The sequence below is a fragment of the Myxine glutinosa genome, chromosome 7 (assembly GCF_964187855.1).
Source record: "Myxine glutinosa chromosome 7, kmMyxGlut1.1, whole genome shotgun sequence".
Classification (NCBI taxonomy): Eukaryota; Metazoa; Chordata; class Myxini; order Myxiniformes; family Myxinidae; genus Myxine; species Myxine glutinosa.
In genome coordinates, this window is record NC_136267.1 from 9,457,147 (window position 1) to 9,475,763 (window position 18,617).

General features: G+C 46.9%; 1 protein-coding gene across 1 annotated transcript in view; it reads left to right on the top strand.

Moving 5' to 3' along the window:
- Nucleotides 1-18,198, top strand: part of LOC137430973 (acetylcholine receptor subunit alpha-like) — a 174,746-nt gene extending 156,548 nt beyond the window's left edge. Inside the window, exon 9 of the mRNA XM_078781273.1 lies at nucleotides 17,405-18,198. Within this exon, the coding sequence (XP_078637399.1) occupies nucleotides 17,405-17,536 (132 nt within the window). The 3' untranslated portion in view covers nucleotides 17,537-18,198. The remainder of the gene's footprint in view (nucleotides 1-17,404) is intronic.
- The last annotated feature ends 419 nt before the right edge of the window (nucleotides 18,199-18,617 follow it).

The following is an 18,617-nucleotide window of genomic DNA, read 5'->3' on the forward strand; positions in this document are numbered from 1 at the left end:
CACTGGTCTGATCTATTCGAAACTTGCCAGCTATATTGCTGGGGACCTGAGGATGTGCCTTTTCAAGGTTTCATATTAATCGGACAAGTGGTCACCAAGTCATGGCCATTTATTTAGCAAACACATACATAGGGCGGCGCCTTGTGGTCACCCCTCCCCCTTCTTCACCAAACTTGGACCACGTGCGTAATGGCGCTCTGCGCCGCGGCACGCGGCCACGAAACGAGCAGGGGAGATCATCGGCAGAACGCAACCTCGACTGCAGGTGTCCAGTCGGTTTTGGAGAGAGAGATTGGGGATTTTGAAGGGGGCCTATTGTTATCTCTCTATAATTCCAGTAATTGTAAACACAATGCGTGTGTGTGTGTGTGTGTGTGTGTGTGTGTGTGTGTGTGTGTGTGTGTGTGTGTGTGTGTGTGTGTGTGTGTGTGTGTGTGTGTGTGTGTGTGTGTGTGTGTGTGTGTGTGTGTGTGTGTGTGTGTGTCTGTGACCGCTGTTTCTCGACAACCGCTGGTCTGATCTAATCGAAACTTTCCAGCTATATTGCTGGGGACCCGAGGATGTGCCTTTTCAAGGTAGAGCGAAGACCGAAGCAACGGTGAAAGTTTTTTTTTCTTTTTGTTTTTTGCACGTACGGTCACGCTAGAGCGAAGGAACCACCTGTGTGTTTGTTCTTTCTGCCTCGGGGTTTGAAAGGTTTTTGTTTTATTTTTCTTTCTTCTCTTCTCTTCTCTTCTCTTTGTGCTTCTCCTTGCGATGGAATAGCAAAAGGGCAAAATATGTTGGCGCTAATAGAATAATTGGCCAATAAAACTAATTTGCGATTAATCGTAACTGCGATATGCGACCTCCCGGACAGTGAGGACTTAACTTCCGGACTTACGGATAGTGACGACTTACTGTCTCGATTGTATCTTACTACTATCTTACTTTCTTATCTATCTATACTGTCGTATCTGGCTTATACTTACTGTCTATATACTTACTGTCTATATTATAGATTGATTGTAGTTAAACACGATGCCCCAATCCATTCGTCGTTTACGAGAGCGAAGGAAGGAAACTGCGCGTCGTGCTCGCGCTATGGAATCTGACGAAGCGACGTCGTGCAGCTGAAATGGATGAAGAACGAGCTGCTCGCTTGGCAGACAACACTGGACGCGAGGCAAGGCGTCGTGCAGAAGAAACGGATGAAGAACGAGCTGCTCACTTGGCAGACAACACTGGACGCGAGGCAAGGCGTCGTGCAGAAGAAACGGATGAAGCACGAGCTGCTCACTTGACACGCGACGCTACGCGCGTGATAAGGCGTCGTGCAGCTGAAACAGATGAAGAACGAGCTGCTCGCTTGGAAGAAAACACTGAACGCGAGGCACGGCGTCGTGCAGAAGAAATCCCTCACCAGCGAGAAGACCGGCAAGTAAGGGATGCCCTGCGCCATCAGGACGTACACCGTGCGAGACTTGAGCAGGCTCACCGTGACAATCACAACCTTGCTCGATACGATGATACCGATTTCTTCCGAGAGGAACTTCATGTTGAGTATAGGCACGCGTTGAGCAGGACCTCATTATTTCAATGCACAAAATGCTCGCATTGTGCTGCTTTGGTGTGGAATGAGGAGAGAAGAGGATTTTGCTGCAACCACGGCAAGGTCGACCTTAAGCATGATCCTCCGAATCCAAAACCCCGTTCAATTACGGGCACGCACTAGTATTATAAATGACATAGTTCAGACTAAAGGTCCAAAATTTGCCCAGGATAATTGAAAAACTGAAGAACAAGTATGAATAAAACTGTCCAAAACATTAAAACTCCAAGAGATATTGTCCACCATTGTCCCCTTATTTACAGCCATCACATATGAAGCATTATACAGCGGCTTTTTTAAAATTTAAAGTGAATAATTGTACACGTGACATATATGTCAGCTTAATTATATACATTTTTGACTGTTTGGTGTTGATTTCTTTCCAAAAACTGTTACAAAAAGACCGACTGAGGACATGTGTCATATCTGTGGATAATATCCCATGTTGAATTTCAGGTTCCCCTATTGAGGACATATGACATCATATCTGTGGATAATGTCCCATGTTGAATTTCAGTTTCCCCTATTGAGCACATATGACATCATATCTGTGGATAATTAATATCCCATGTTCAATTTTAGTTTCCCCTGCTGAAGCCATTCGACATCATATCTATGGATAATATTGTTACGTATGTGGCTGGTAGGCAATGAAATACCTCAGTCCAGGTAGAGTTGTATAGGGTAGCGTGCTCCGTATGCCGTGTAGACATCTCAATGTAATTAAGTCAGGCCCGGATGTTGTGTAAGTGTATATTTGTCTCCATGCAAGGGGTGGAGCTATGCTAATTAGTTAGGGTATAAGGGTAGATTCCTTGTGTGTAGTCACCTCTGTATTTTTTCCCCTTCGTTCCTTATGACACTTACACCACCAGTTCCTTATGACCACAGAGAAACGATCCCTTATATAAATGGAGGGGCGCTTTGTGCCTCCCTTTGATATGTACATATATATATATATATATATATATATATATATATATATATATATATATATATATATATATATATATATATATATATATATATATATATATATATATATATATATATATATATATATATATGTATATATATATATATATATATATATATATATATATATATATATATATATATATATATGTATATATATACATACACATACATATATACATACATATATACATACATACATACATACATACATACATACTGTTACGAATTTGATAGAGCAATATGTAGAGCAGAGTAGATCTGAGTAGGTAGCATGCTTCGAGATGTCGCGATAAGGAATCTACCTGTAATAAGTCCATGTGTAGGCGTTTTGTCAGTTAAGGTGTATAATTGTGAATCTACCAGGAGATTCGTGTGTTAGTTAGTGTAGGGAATAATCAGTAGAGCCCTTGTATGTCTCACCTGGTAGTCAAACCTTTGTCCATTATGGCATTGCAGACCACATAAACACTATTTAGGACCTTTAGCACAACACTAAATGACGCCTTCCCCCCTGACATGACTTAGGAAGAAATCAGGCTGGAACACCGCCACCCTTGGCCACCACCATTTACACCTCCGAGAGGCCTACCCACCTCCCATAGCACGTGCTGTGACCATGGAGTCGGGGAAGGGAGTGAGGGTGGCGCAGTGGGCGTGCCCCTGGACGAGCCGGCGAGTCGGGGGAGGCTATGATTGGCTGAAGAGTGCGCTAATAATGACATCATCGGCCAGAGATATTACCGGGGGCCGGACGCCATTTCCGGCAGTTGAGATGAGCCAGCAGTTGAGTTCAGCACAAGTTGAGTGAGCACCGGACGCCTTTGCTGGCCGTTGGATCAGGAGTTCGAGTCGAGTGCAGAGAGCCCAAGCAGTGCGCAGTTCGCAGTTCGAGTGCAGAGCCCGAGCCCGTTTTGAGCAGTTGGGTTTAGGACGCGGCAGGACTTTGGTCCGAGTCGACCTTGTGTGGAGCCGCTAGCCTGCGTGGGACGTGTGGCACTTGGAGCGAGGCCTTGTGGGACTTGGAGCGAGGGACCTCGTGGTGTGCGATCGGGCCGGAAGGAGCGGTGTTGGACGGCAGCCACCAAGACGACAAAGACAAGATAAGGCCGAGCTCCGCGTACACTTGACATAAAAGACGTGTTTCTTTGGTTTTCATAATCCCTCGTTTTGTTTCTGAAGTCGGTGTGCGGGATCCCGATTAGGATATTTATTACCGGCGTGTGTTTTTCCTGTCCTTGCCCTTTTCCCAATAAACCATTGCATTATTTTTCTGTACATAATACCTGAACGCAGTTTCCTGATTGATTTGATAGATAAAGGCTGCGGGGACTTGTGCTGCTTCCCTCCATTCCGCGCGCTTAGGTGTTCGATTTTGGAATCCGCTATTGAGCTTCCGCCTCGGGAGTTAAAGCCTTCGTAATCGGCATCCGCAACTCTGGTGTTAATCGGAGTTGCGCGACATTTGGTGTCAGGAGTGTGGGATTCGAACCCGTCGGACAATTTTTTTTGTCCGCGGCGAGACATCGACACGGTCGGGCATACATTGCGCCCGACGTTCGAACGCAAAATTTTTATAGGCGAGGCATAGAAATTTAATAGTCAATTGGGCATACGGAGCGCGATATCGTGTCTTCGACAAATTTAAACTGTGTTTTTTTTGGAATTAAAATAAATACGCGCGCGGGAAACGATCTTCCGAAAAGCGGATGTCGTAGATTGACGAGATGGAGGTACGCAGCGAGGCTTCCGTCAGTGTAGGGAGTGAGCCGGAAATGGGGGAAATGGAGGATAGCGTTGGAACTTCCCCCGCCGGAGGGACGGCCTCCAGAGACGACCAGGCCTTGATGAAATTTATGAGGGATTTAATAAATGGAAAAATTGATGGGTTGGAAAATCAAATTGGGGGATTGAAAAATGATATGGGAGAAATGAAAAGTGGGTTGGAAAATATAATGGAGTCCCAGGGGAATGAATGTAGGGAAGGAATGAAGGGAATGAGTGATCGATTAGAGGAACAGTTTGAAGGAGTGGAAAATATAAATTGATGAATGTACGAATAAATTGAGGGAAGGACGAACGAATGGTGCCATCGGGGCACAGGAGAAGCCAAAGGTGGCAAAAATTGATTCTGAACGGGAGGGGGGGGGGGGGGGGAGCTAAATTGGGAATGGGAGAGAGTATGGCCCATGCAGATGTGCATGTTGCTCACGAGCAGGGAATTGCACCAGGAATCGCAATTGAAGTAAGTGGGAAGACTGCAGGTGCGGAGGTGGATGTGGAGTGCCCACAGGTAGATGGGGAATGCCACCAGGTGAGCGTGAAGTGCCAAAATTGTAATAGGGAGTGTTTCCCACCTGGTGGCCTGGTTGTTTGTCGGGACCGGGTGGATGTCACAACACCTCAACCGGGGGATGAATTCGAAATGGTGCAGCACCAGGACGATGGTGCAGAGCACGAGGGGGTAGAGTTTTTGGGGGTCCGTGCAATAGAGCCGGACCGGGTATTTATTGGGGATATTGATGAAAACCTGGCGGGGCCAGAAATGATTTGTTATGATGATGATGATGATGAGGATGATTTGATCCAGCGGCTGGGGACCTGGGACAGTTCCATAGAGGTAAAGGGTGACCGGCCCCAAAGGAGCCTGGGTAAAGAGGTGAGTTGGTCCAAGGAGGTGGTTGGAATGACCGTGGGGACGCTCACCGTACACTACGATTTGGAAACAGAGGTTCCGAATTTGGACAACCATTTGGGGGAGTGTGTTGACTCCGGGCTGGATTTGGATCTTGAGGGATCGGGAGATAGAGCCTCTGGAGATTTGGTCCCCATAGGGAATTTGGACCAGCTGCAGGGAAGGGCAGAACAACCTGTGATAGAGGTTGTTACCTGCAGCTGCGGTGATTGGACACCTGGGGCCAAAATCTTTAAAATAAAATATAAAATATAATTAAAATGGGAGTTGGATTTGGAGCAGCCTTGGTTGGAGTTGGTCCCCGGACTGCGGGATGTGGACCAGGAGGGGTCATGGGGGATGGCCTCGGGCAAAAGTTGCCCCTTTCAAAATTTGGTGATGCCAGCCAGCTGGGGGGCTGTGCTGGCGATATTTGGACGTGGGGTCCAGCCATGGGTGGCATGGTACGACCTGGCCCCACGGGGGGTCTGGCGGAGTGTGGTGTCCCTTGTCCGTCGGGGGACAGGCCGGGCGAGTGGCTCGGGCCGACAGGGTCACCGGACCCTGGTGGGGGTTAAGACCTTCAGAGGGGTCCGAGGTGGTCTCTCAAGCCTGGGATGGCAGAAATTGAGGACCACTAGGGGGAGGTGTTGTGGGTCGTGCTTTGGTGGTGGCACCGCGGACGGCCAGCTTGGGCCTGATGCAGTGACCACCCGGGCATGCGGCCTGGCACCCTCCTCCTGAGATTCTGGGACAGCCAGCATGTGGTGACCTGACATGTTATGCTGGGCTATGGACACAGGTCGAACCGAATGGACAGGGAATGAGATAGCCTGCCGGATAACCATTGGGGCATCTGTGGAACGTGATGGTGTGAGAGTGACCTTCCACAGATGCTCCATTATGATTTATGGACTCTCGGGTTGGGAAGAGCCATGGGGTTGTTGAATTTGGAATGTGTAACGAGCCGAGCATATGGGGCATGCTCGGCTGGCATGTGTATGGCAAAGTATCTTTCTTTGGTGAGGTTAGTGAAATGTGAAAAATGTTTGGCATGGGTAATCTGTGGGTTAGATGCAAATTTAAGGGTGAATTTTGTGAAGAGAAATGGTGGACACTGTACAGTGACGCCATTATTAGTCCCCTACCGGTGTACACCAGAGGGGCCTATAGGTTTGCACGCCGTCCGTCAGTCCGTCAGTCCGTCAGTCCGTCACGCAAAGAACAGTTTTCCAGACTTTTTTTCTAAACTCTTAATGCTAATGATTTCAAACTTGGCACATGGGTTCCTCATGATAAATTACAGATCGAGTTCGAACTTCACGACGTTTCGATCATTTTTGACAACGTTATGGCACTTTGAACTTTGGGAATTCTGATAATTCTGATGATCCTTAACTCAGTGCCATTTAAGTTTCAATTTCCTTTAAAAACCAATTTCTCTGCAATAATAGGACCGATTGAGATAAAATTTTCACCATATGATGGACTCGGTCTGTAGAATACTTTAATGGTAATTATGACGTCACAGGTCACGTGGTTCGGCCGCCATATTGTTTTTCGTGAAAACACGAAAAACCCTTTTTCTCTGCAACGGCTGAACATATCGAGGCCAAACTTTGCATGCAGAATCGCATACCCATGATGAACAAAAAAGTCAGCGAGCATGACGTCATGCATCACATGGCTTCAGAGTTATGACGTTTTTAAGCATGAACCTTTAAAACCGAGCTCCTCCCTCATTTTTGATCCAACCGAGGGGAAACTTCACAGATCTGTTCAGCACTAAAATGTCCTTTTGGAATTTGCGATAGGGCACGTGGTTTGGCAGATATCGTTAATTAAACGAAAATCTCTCTATAATTCCAGTAATCTCTGTGTGTCTGTGCGTCTGTGACCGCTGTTTCTCGACAACCACTGGTCTAATCTAATCGAAACTTGCCAGCTATATTGCTGGGGACCTGAGGATGTGCCTTTTCAAGGTTTCATATTAATCGGACAAGTGGTTACCAAGTCATGGCCATTTATTTAGCAAACACATACATAGGGCGCCGCCTTGTGGTCACCCCTCCCCCCTTCTTCACCAACTTGGACCACGTGCGTAATGGCGTTCTGCGCCGCGGCACGCGGCCACGAAACGAGCAGGGGAGATCATCGGCAGAACGCAACCTCGACTGCAGGTGTCCAGTGTCGGTTTTGGAGAGAGAGATTAGGGATTTTGAAGGGGGCCTATTGTTATCTCTCTATAATGCAAGCAATCTCTGGTGTGTCTGTGTGTCTGTGACCGCTGTTTCTCGACAACCACTGGTCCGATCTAAGTGAAACTTGCCAGGTATATTGCTGGGGCCCTGAGGATGTGCCTTTTCAAAGTTTGCTATTATCGGACAAGTGGTTACCAAGTTATGGCCATTTATTTAGCAACACATACGTTTTGTACGTGAACGAAGGAACAGCGAAGGACGAGAGCAAAGGAACGGCGAAGGACGAGAGCGAAGACCGAAGGAACGATGAAAGTTTTAATTTTTCTTTGCACGTACGGTCAGGCTACAGCGAAGGAACCATGTGTGTTTGTTGTTTCTGCCTCGCGGTTTGAGAAATTGAGGAATTGGCCATTAAAACTAATTTGCGATTAATCGTAACTGCGATATGCGAACTTCCGGCCAGTGAGGACTTGATTTCCGGACTTAGGGATAGTGACGACTTACTGTCTCGATTGTATCACACAATGCCCCAATCCATTCGTCGTTTACGACAGCGAAGGAACGAAACCGTGTCGTGCACGCGCAATGGAATCTGACGAAGCACGAGCTGCTCGCCTGACACGCGACGCTACATGCGTGACAAGGCGTCGTGCAGCTGAAACGGATGAAGAAAGAGCTGCTCGCTTGGCAGACACCACTGGACGCGTGACAAGGCATCGTGCAGACGAAACGGATGAAGAACGAGCTGCTCGCTTGGCAGACAACACTGAACGCGAGGCAAGGCGTCGTGCAGAAGAAACGGATGAAGAACGAGGTGCTCACTTGACACGCGACGCTACGCGCGTCACAAGGCGTCGTGCAGAACAAACGGATGAACGGATGAGAACAAACGTATGGGCACGCACTAGTATTTAAAAAAATGGTTATCTCTTGTTTATTCTCGAGTTCTCCTCAAGCCGCACTGCGCGTCCTCAGCCTTGTCTCGCGAACGTCAACAGCGCGACACAGCGCGAGCTTTCCGGAGGGGCGGAGCCAAGCCGAGCAACATATATATACACATTGATCATTGATCGTGAACCGAAAAATATGAAAAATTACTGATGGTTTCAGAGTTATGACGTTTTTAAGCATGAACCTTTAAAACCGAGCCCCTCCCTCATTTTTGATCCAATCGAGGGGAAACTTCACAGATCTGTTCAGCATGTCAGTCTACTAAAATGTCCTTTTGGAATTTGCGATAGGCCACGTGGTTTGGCAGATATTGTTAATTAAACGAAAATAAAAAAAAATAAAAAATGGATATCTCTTGAATCGCCAGTACCTCAGACCGTGAGTTGGTAATAGTTTATATAATTCACACAGTGCAATACCTGCAGGCTGCTCCACGGAGCGACCTTGCAGGCTTATCAATGAGGCGAGGCGTGACACACGTGTCTCAGCATACCACAGATCAAGTTTGAAAACCAGCATCAACCGTGCATAAATTTGCATATTCGATAATTTTTGACAAAGTTATGGCACTTTGAACTTTGGTAGGGGACATCTATTGCAGCGCAATACTCAGAATGCTTGTTGATCCAGGTGTGTTAGACCAAAGTGTTGGAGGCTGTGATAAAATTAATAGGGTAGCAAGAGACAGCTTTCAACTGGTTGCGGGGGCAACTGTGCTGATATTTGGGACGCGGGGTTATGGGGATGTAGTTGTGTAGCCTGAGGGTCAACGTGGTGCTGTGTGTGTCGGAGGTGTGTGGACCATGTCTTCTGGGTGGGTCTCCTGGTGGAACATGGCTGTTGACTGGACCTTGGTGTGGTCAAGTGTGGGTGAGCACTGGGGGGCTGCGGTTCTGTGGACTGGGGGATGAGAGGGCGGCGTAGGTGACGTGAGGGGAATGCCACGCACTGCGACCGTCTCCCCCAGGGCCGAGGTTGTGTGTGCGGTAGTGTGTGTTGTGGCAGCAAGTGCTCACCACATTGGCCAGCTGGGGCTGGTGCAGCTGTGTTCCTCGCAGGGGGGCCGAAGGATGGATGGTGGGTCGCACCCTTATGGACACTCATGGGCCATGTTGGCGTTTTGACTGCTCACCTTGTCCCGATGACCCTTGCACGGTAGAGGTGCAGAGCTGTCGTGGCCACGGGTAGTTGTGCAGTGATGATCGCCGTTGGATGCGGATCCACATACCTGCCAGTGTAGTGGGGACAAAAGAGAAATTTGGTGAAGTTTGGTAGGCCCAATGGTAAATTTTGGGATTTTGTGGGTGGATTGCACTTTGGACCTGACCAACCTTAGTTACCTGCACTTGAGGTGAGTGTTTTGAGGAGTACTGTCCCAGGCTTCAGGACTTGCTTATGTAAATTTTGGGGACATGTAATTTGGAGTTGGGAGGCGGGTGAGAGTGATGACATGGCTGGTGAGGGGATGGAATGGGGGCCACACATTGTCTTGTGGGTGGCGTATGTTTTTGTGTTGTGGTTATGTGTTTCTACGTGGTCGTGAGAGTGGAAACTGGAGATGAGTGATTATTATTGGAGAGAATGAGTGGTGATTATTGAGTTTTGAAATGTGTTTTGGAAATGGAAATGTGTAATGGTTTAAATGTGAATGGGATTTCACATGTAGCAGGCCATGGCAAAGCTTTGAAACATCTTTTGTACACCATCTATGAATTGTGCTGAGTTGTGGTGAGAATTGAATGGCAGCGGGGGAGGAAGTGTGTTTTGGGGTCTTGTGGGTGGGAAAGGTGTGTGTGTCCGCAGGTACGGATCAAGCTCTGATGAGCGATGCCTGCGGCCCCCCTCTGCGGGAATTACCCCTGGCAGCCGGTGGTAACTGGAAATTGGAGCTCGTCGGTGGAGGGTCTGGTTGGGCGCCGCGGGGTGAGGAAGTCCCCCGGTGACCCGTGTTGATGCGCTGAGGCAGGAGGCCGCGGAGGAGCCTGGGGTGTGTGAAGACCCTCACCGGCGAGGTAACGGCGGAAAGGGACTGTTGGGCTGTCACGGGGCCAAGAGGTAAAGAGGGGGGGGGCAATGACCTTTAAATCGGTTGACTTGTTTTTGGGACTGCGGGCACCACAGCCTGAAGCGCCCCCACCATCTTTTTGTGCGGTACCTCCCTGCTGCCGAGTTGAGGAATGCACACACATGATATGACATCAATGCCATGGTCCTGCAGGGGGGTGTATTGGAATAAGTGCTTTGAAACGATTTTTGTGTAATGATGAGTTTTGGAATGAGAATGAGTGGTTAAGGGGTTTGTGTTGTATGAATGTGGGCGAAAGCCACCGAGCCATGTCACTCACCTGCAACATCTGGACAGGGCCTGTGGAAATTTAGGGGGGTGCATTGGGATGGCCCCGCAGGTAAGGTTGTGTCTTGTGGCATCCACCGGGGGACGCGGTCTGTATACCGGGGTATGTACAAAGGGTGGAGTTTTTGAATTTTTGAGTAAGGTTAAGTTTTGTGGTTAAGGTAGATTTTTGCGTGTTGTTTGTTTCCTCCCTCCGCAGGAACAAAGAAGATCAATGTACATATATAATTGCATGATGGTTAAGGGGTTTAGCATGTTAAGGAAGTGGAGGTAGGTAGTCTGACTCACTTCCCACAGCCCTTCCTGAATTATTTCATAGGTTAATTAAGTGTGTGACAGTAAGTATTAAGGCTGGAATGGTAACGCCTGCGGTGAACCTTGCAGGAGCTACGGTTCCGGGGGGGGGAGAGAGGCGGCTGTGTTACGAATTTGGTAGAGCAATATGTAGAGCAGAGTAGATCTGAGTAGGTAACATGCTTCGAGATGTCGCGATAAGGAATCTACCTGTAATAAGTCCATGTGTAGGCGTTTTGTCGGTTAAGGTGTATAATTGTGAATCTACCAGGAGATTCGTGTGTTAGTTCGTGTGGGGAATAATCGGTAGAGCCCTTGTATGTCTCACCTGGTAATCAATCCTTTGTCCATTATGGCACTGCAGACCACATAAACACTCGTTAGGACCTTTAGTGCAACACTAAATGACGCCTTCCCCCCTGACATGACTTAGGAAGAAATCAGGCTGGAACACCGCCACCCTTGGCCACCACCATTTACACCTCCGAGAGGCCTACCCACCTCGCATAGCACGTGCTGTGACCACGGAGTCGGGGACGGGAGTGAGGGTGGCGCAGTGGGCGTGCCCCTGGACGAGCCGGCGAGTCGGGGGAGGCTCTGATTGGCTGATGTGTGCGCCAATAATGACGTCATCGGCCAGTGATATTACAGGGGGCCGGACGCCATTTCCGGCAGTTGAGATGAGCCAGCAGTTGAGTTCAGCACGAGTTGAGTGAGCACCGGACGCCTTTGCTGGCAGTTGGATCCCGAGTTGAGTTGAGTTCAGCACGCGTTGAGTGAGCACCGGACGCCTTTGCTGGCAGTCGGATCAGGAGATGGAGTCGAGCGCAGAGAGGCCAAGCAGTGCACAGTTCGCAGTTCGAGTGCAGAGCCCGAGCCCGTTTTGAGCAGTTGGGTTTAGGACGTGGCAGGACTTTGGTCCGAGTCGACCTCATGTGGAGCCGCTAGCCTGCGTGGGACGCGTGGCACTTGGAGCGAGGGACCTTGTGGTGTGCGATCGGGCCGGAAGGAGCGGTGTTGGACGGCAGCCACCAAGACGACAAAGACAAGATAAGGCCAAGCTCCGTGTACACTTGACATAAAAGACGTGTTTCTTTGGTTTTCATAATCCCTCGTTTTGTTTCTGAAGTCGGGGTGCGGGATCCCGATTAGGATATTTATTACCGGCGCGTGTTTTTCCTGTCCTTGCCCTTTTCCCAATAAACCCTTGCATTATTTTTCTGTACATAATACCTGAATGCAGTTTCCTGATTGATTTGATAGATGAGGCTGCTGGGACTTGTGTTGCTTCCCTCCATTCCGCGTGCTTAGGTGTTAGATTTTGGAATCCGCTATTGAGCTTCCGCCTCGGGAGTTAAAGCCTTCGTAATCGGCATCCACAACTCTGGTGTTAATCGGAGTTGCGCGACAATACATACATACATACATACATACATACATACATACATACATACATACATACATACATACATACGGGAGCTTAAGCTGGATCAGCATCAGCATGTCACTGCATCATTGGACAACTCCTCAGCACCATCCTAACACACCACTGTGTGTGCTATGGAACGAGGTGTTTTTACAGTGGCCAGGGTGCAAATCCTGCCACCAAACTCCTTGAGAGAGGACCCAGTGCCCTGGTACTCATTTTGCCGACCTCGGAAGGAAGACAGGCTGAGTCAACCCCACTTAGTATTAATTCAACAGCTGAATGGGATTCAAACTCAGGACCTTGGGATCCCAAGCCCACCACCCTAACCATTAGGCCAACACCAGGTTTACCCATAAAAACCAAGAAAGAGCAATCTGTGCAGAACCTCGCCAGGACGTGTTTTTAGTGTTTTTTAAGGCTTTGTGTTAAAACAAATATGGCGGCCGAACCACGTGACCGATGACGTCATCATTTTTTTTTCTCCACCAATTTATCCCTAGATGATGCTTAATAAATTTCATCTTGATCGGATTAAGTTTTGTGCTTGTCGAATTATGACGTCATAATGGAGGCAGGCACCTATGACATCATCATTAACATATGTTATTCCCCACGGAGAGTTCTTTACAATGAGCCGTGTCTCAATTGTTTCTACGCAGTGCTTTCGGTGATATAGAGGTGCAAAGTTTTTTGGTTTTTCCAGGATGGCGCCAATACCACGTGACCTATGAAGTCATAATTATTTTAAAAATTCTTTTTTTATAAAGCTTTTTTCTATGATTTTACTACAGTCTAGCTAAGGACCGCCCCCTCCCCTTTCCATGTAACAATATCGTTTCACCTATGGTGAAAACTTATTGTCAATCGGACCAACGGTTGCAGAGAAAATTATATTTATTCTGTGCGGACAAACAGACAAGCAAACAAACAGACTCAAATGCAATACCCTCTCCTCTGGCAAGGGTGATTAATGTCTACACTGTCTAATTATTATATACGCTGCCTCCCCATCATCACGTGGAACAAACGACTTACTTTGTCAGGCTGTTACTTGGCAATGTAACCTAGTCGAAACACACGGACCATACTATACTTACTACAGTCTAGCTAAGGACCGCCCCCTACCCTTTCCATGTAACAATATCGTCTGGAGACGACTTGCTGTTTCGTTCATTGTTGTCTGTTCCTGTCGGTAGTTGCATGTGTTCGTTGTTTTACGTAAACATTTTTTTTTTTTTGGTATCGAGAATCTGGGCTCCTGTAAGAGCTAACACATTGAACATGAACACATGCACAGACACATGAAACATACAATGAAGGGAGTAGGAGACAAGGGGGTGAGGGGAGCGAAGGGAAGAGGGAAGCACACAAGCACAACAACTTAAGTTGAACTTAAGTTACCAAAATACCGATGGGGGGAGGGAAGCCTCAAGGGACCAGGCCATGCACGCGGTGCGAACAAAAAACGACTACTTACACACAAGTTTTCACGAATTACAAACCAAGGCTAACTAGAGATACACAGTAACACATACACAGTAAAATAACGAGTGGAAGTTTGACAAAGACACAAATGGGAAAATACTTAACTTTGAAGACGTGGAGAGCTCGAAGGACGTTTCCTCGCCAGATGAACCAGAAGCGGAGGTGGTTCTGTTTGTCTTTTTCTCTCTAAACCACTCTCTGCCATGTGCTCAGCTTGACAGGCCTGATACCTGCACTAGTTGTGGTGCCGCTGTGTATGTTCGTTCCTCCCTTCCCCACAACATTCCCTTCACTGGTTGTAGTGCCGCTGTATATGTTCGTTTCTCCCTTCCCCACAACCTTTGCCCTAACTGGTTGTTGCTCCCATATATATGAAGTGCATCACGTGCTCATGATCTCTACACTCGCTGATTCTTTCCTATTCTGTTCCTCTTCGCGCCATTGAGTAATCCTCCCTTATTGTGCATGTCCATGATTAAGTTCGCCCCAAATTCTGGTTGAGGGTTCAGTTGTGGTATTTCGCTGGTGAGGAACTGGTGGTGTCTTGGAGTTATTTAAACCTCCTCCTACACTCCACACATAGGGAAACACTTGTTGTTGTGGGGTTTATTTCTACAATTAGCGCCCCCAATTTTTAATGGTACCACAGTTTCTTAGACCCCGAAGACTATAAAACCACCATTTAGAAAAGTACTATTATTACTTTTTTTTCCTGCACTCCCAACACTCCAAATTTCCGAGCTGTAGAAATTTCCTGGCGGTAGCAATTTCCGATGTCGTGGAAGTGTGTTTGGGACTCAAGACTCCAATGATCGGAAACAGGTTTTACAAAAGGTCATGACTTTATTAACTAGTTGTTCACTTCATTCAAATACTAATAACTACCGTTTAACTCAATGGACCAGGTAACTCTATCCGCATAGTCCCTCTTTCGTGGCCGATGTCTCTCCGCAGCGCCGTACTCGTGGTACGCGTTCATTCCATCGGGCAGAGCTTCTGAGGACAAGTGTCCTGACTCAACGTTTGCTCTGGTTTATATGGACAAACTGCAGTTAATCCCCTGTCCGCTGAATGTTAATCCTCCGTGCGCTAAAGCTCCTTGGTCATCCACAATCGCCCTCCTGGCATCAACTCGCTTCCCTCCTGCTGTGAGTTCCATTTACCTTACAATAGGAGGGTGCTCTAGCCCGGGGCTGTACAGGAGGTGGACAACGGACTCAAATCTTTAACAGAGTGAGATACATTCCTAACATTCTTACGACCACCTGTTGGTTCACTCACCAATCTCATAACTAGTTACATAGTATAAAGATTTATTCTACCACACCGAGCTGCAGCAATTTCCGAGCTGTAGCAATTTCCTGGCTGTAGCAATTTCCGGGCTGTAGCAATTTCCGTGCTGTAGCAATTTCCGTGCTGTAGCTATTTCCGTGCTGTTGCAATTTCCATGCTGTTGTAATTTCCGAGCTGGAGCAATTTCCGTGCTGTAGCAATTTCCTGGCTGCAGTAATTTCCGAGCTGTAGCAATTTCCTGGCTGCAGCAATTTCCTGGCTGTAGCAATTTCCGTGCTGTAGCAATTTCCTGGCTGCAGTAATTTCCGAGCTGTAGCAATTTCCTGGCTGCAGCAATTTCCTGGCTGTAGCAATTTCCGAGCTGTAGCAATTTTGAGCTGTAGCAATTTCCGAGCTGTAGCAATTTCCGTGCTGTTGCAATTTCCGTGCTGTTGCAATTTCCATGCTGTTGTAATTTCCGTGCTGTAGCAATTTCCTGGCTGCAGTAATTTCCGAGCTGTAGCAATTTCCTGGCTGCAGCAATTTCCTGGCTGTAGCAATTTCCGAGCTGTAGCAATTTTGAGCTGTAGCAATTTCCGAGCTGTCGCAATTTCCGAGTGGTAGAAATTTCCGAGTGGTAGCAATTTCCTGGCGGTAGCAATTTTGAGCTGTAGCAATTTCCATGCTGTAGCAATTTCCATGCTGTAGCAATTTCCAAGCTGTAGTAATTTCCGTTTTGCGGCCATTTCCGTGCTCTATCAATTTCCGAGCTGTCGCAATTTTGAGCTGTAGCAATTTCTGTGCTGTAGCAATTTCCGAGCTGTAGCAATGATCTCATGTTGATGAGTTTTATGGATAGATTATATATGGGGACACATTTTCTTAATTTACATTCCATCCCTAAATGTTGAAGGTCATAGTCATGTGGCGGTCCCAAAATAATATGGCTGTCATTGGGTCACGGGTCAAGGGTAAGTTGCTTTGTGATCGCACATTTCTAATTTTTCATGATGTGCATTATTAAATGCGTTGCTGTAATTATAGAAATAAAAACAAAATGTCTACCAAAGGAAGTTCAGGTTTCACTCCATAAACGCCATAATCATCAAACCGCATTTATTCCACACACCTATGCTATGTTGTGATGCTCTGTTGCTATGTTGTGATGCCAAATTGTGATGTCAAGTTGTGATGCCAAGTTGTGATGCTAAGTTGTGATGCCATTTTGTGATTCCATGTTGAGATGCCATGTTGTGATTCCATGTTGTGATTCTAGGCTGTGATGCCATGTTGTGATGCCATGTTGTGATGCCATGTTGTGATGCCATGTTGAGATGCCATGTTGTGATGTCATGTTGTGATGCCATGTTGTGATGCCATGTTGTGATGCCATGTTGAGATGCCATGTTGTGATGTCATGTTGTGATGCCATGTTGTCATGCTATGTTGTGATGCCATGTTGTGATGCCATGTTCAGATGCCATGTTGTGATGTCATGTTGTGATGCCATGTTGTCATGCTATGTTGTGATGCCATGTTGTGATGCTATGTTGTGATGCCATGTTGTGATGCCATGTTGTGATGCCATGTTGAGATGCCAAGTTGTGATGCCAAGTTGTGATGCCAATTTGTGATGCCATTTTGTCATTCGATGTTGAGATGCCATGTTGTGATTCCATGTTGAGATGCTATGCTGTGATGCCATGTTGTGATGCCAGGTTGTGATGCTAAGTTGTGATTCCAATTTGTGATGCCATGTTGAGATGCCATGTTGTGATTCCACGTTGTGATGCCATGTTGTGATGCCACGTTGAGATGCAATGTTGTGATGCCATGTTGTGATGCCAAGTTGTAATTCCATGCTGAGATACCGTGTTGTGATGCCATGTTGTGATGCCATGTTGTGATGCTATGTTATGATGCCATTTTGTGATGCCATGTTGTGATGCCATGTTGTGATGCCATGTTGTGATGCTATGTTATGATGCCATTTTGTGATGCCATGTTGTGGTGCCATGTTATTGTCGTAGCTGTTATCACCACATTATCATCTCACACACATCATGTTGTCGTGGCTTTTTGCAGTCATCAAATGTCAATCCTCAGTTGTTTCTTTGCTCACAGTTGTCCAGCTTATTGCATTGAATGATGATGATGTGCATCAAATCCTTATTTGCAGGAGGTGGACGAGTGGAAGTTCGTGGCCATGGTGATCGATCACATCTTCTTGGGTATTTTCAACCTCGTGTGCATCGTGGGTACAATAGCTGTATTTGCTGGACGTCTTATTGAGCTCAAAATGGAGGAATAGAATTTGGAGAAGTTGAATATCTCCATCGGTTCAAAGTGAAGGAACAGCTTTGGAGGAATTGAACATTCACAGAGCTCTACCTGGAGCAACAGGTTTGAGGAAGTTGAACATCTGCAGGTCTGTTCACACAGAAAGTGTGGAAGTTTCGAGAGCTGAGGTCTGAGTTAATGCAACTTAAACATTTCTACTTCGGAAGGGTTTGTCCATCTGGTGGCACTGATTGATGTGAACATAACACACTCAGAACATGGACATGGCATGACATTGGACATGACTCATTAGAGGGTTATTGGTTGGTTACAGTATGCAGAAACTCTTGTGGCAACAGGTAATCACATGATCCACCTCCACACCTTCTCTTGACAACAATTAGTTCACCACATGCTGTCATCCCTGTGTTTAATATTTTGGAGTGAATGGCAAAACTTTACAAGAGATCAGAATTTCTGGGAATACAGGGTATCCACAAAACGTCCACAAAGTCGCGCATCATCGGCAAAACATTTATTTGTAAGGTGTTTTGTAAGGTTGGCTTCATCAGGTGTTCGAAATGTATCCCACCAGTCTCACAACATGGTTGTAAATGGAAAAGCAGGTTTCTCTGAATGTTCTTCAACATATCCGGGATAATTGTTGAATTAAATAATTTCATTTCCGATGATAAAAAATTTTGTTTGTTTTTTTGTATACAAGATCGAGGCTCGTGTAAGAGCTAACATCAATCACAAAAAAACACAAACGGACACTCAAAACATACAATAAGGGGAGCGGGAGACAAGATGAGGAGAGAGAGGGAAGCACACAAGTACAACATTCGAGAGCAGGGACATCGAAAGATCTGTGGGAGGGAGAGGGCTTGGGGGAAGGAGGCGTGGTAAGGCAGGGGGAGGGGTAGGGGGGTGGGATAGGTATAAAACACATGGACACTGCGAGAACTTCCAGGAAAGAAGTCGGTATTTCAAAAAAGTGGATCTGGGGTGAATTGACGGGGGTAGAAAAGATCAAGGTTTTGGATGGGGGAAGATATGAGATGGTGGTGAACAGCTGTTTTAAAGACCTGGAGAGAGGAGTGGGATTGAAG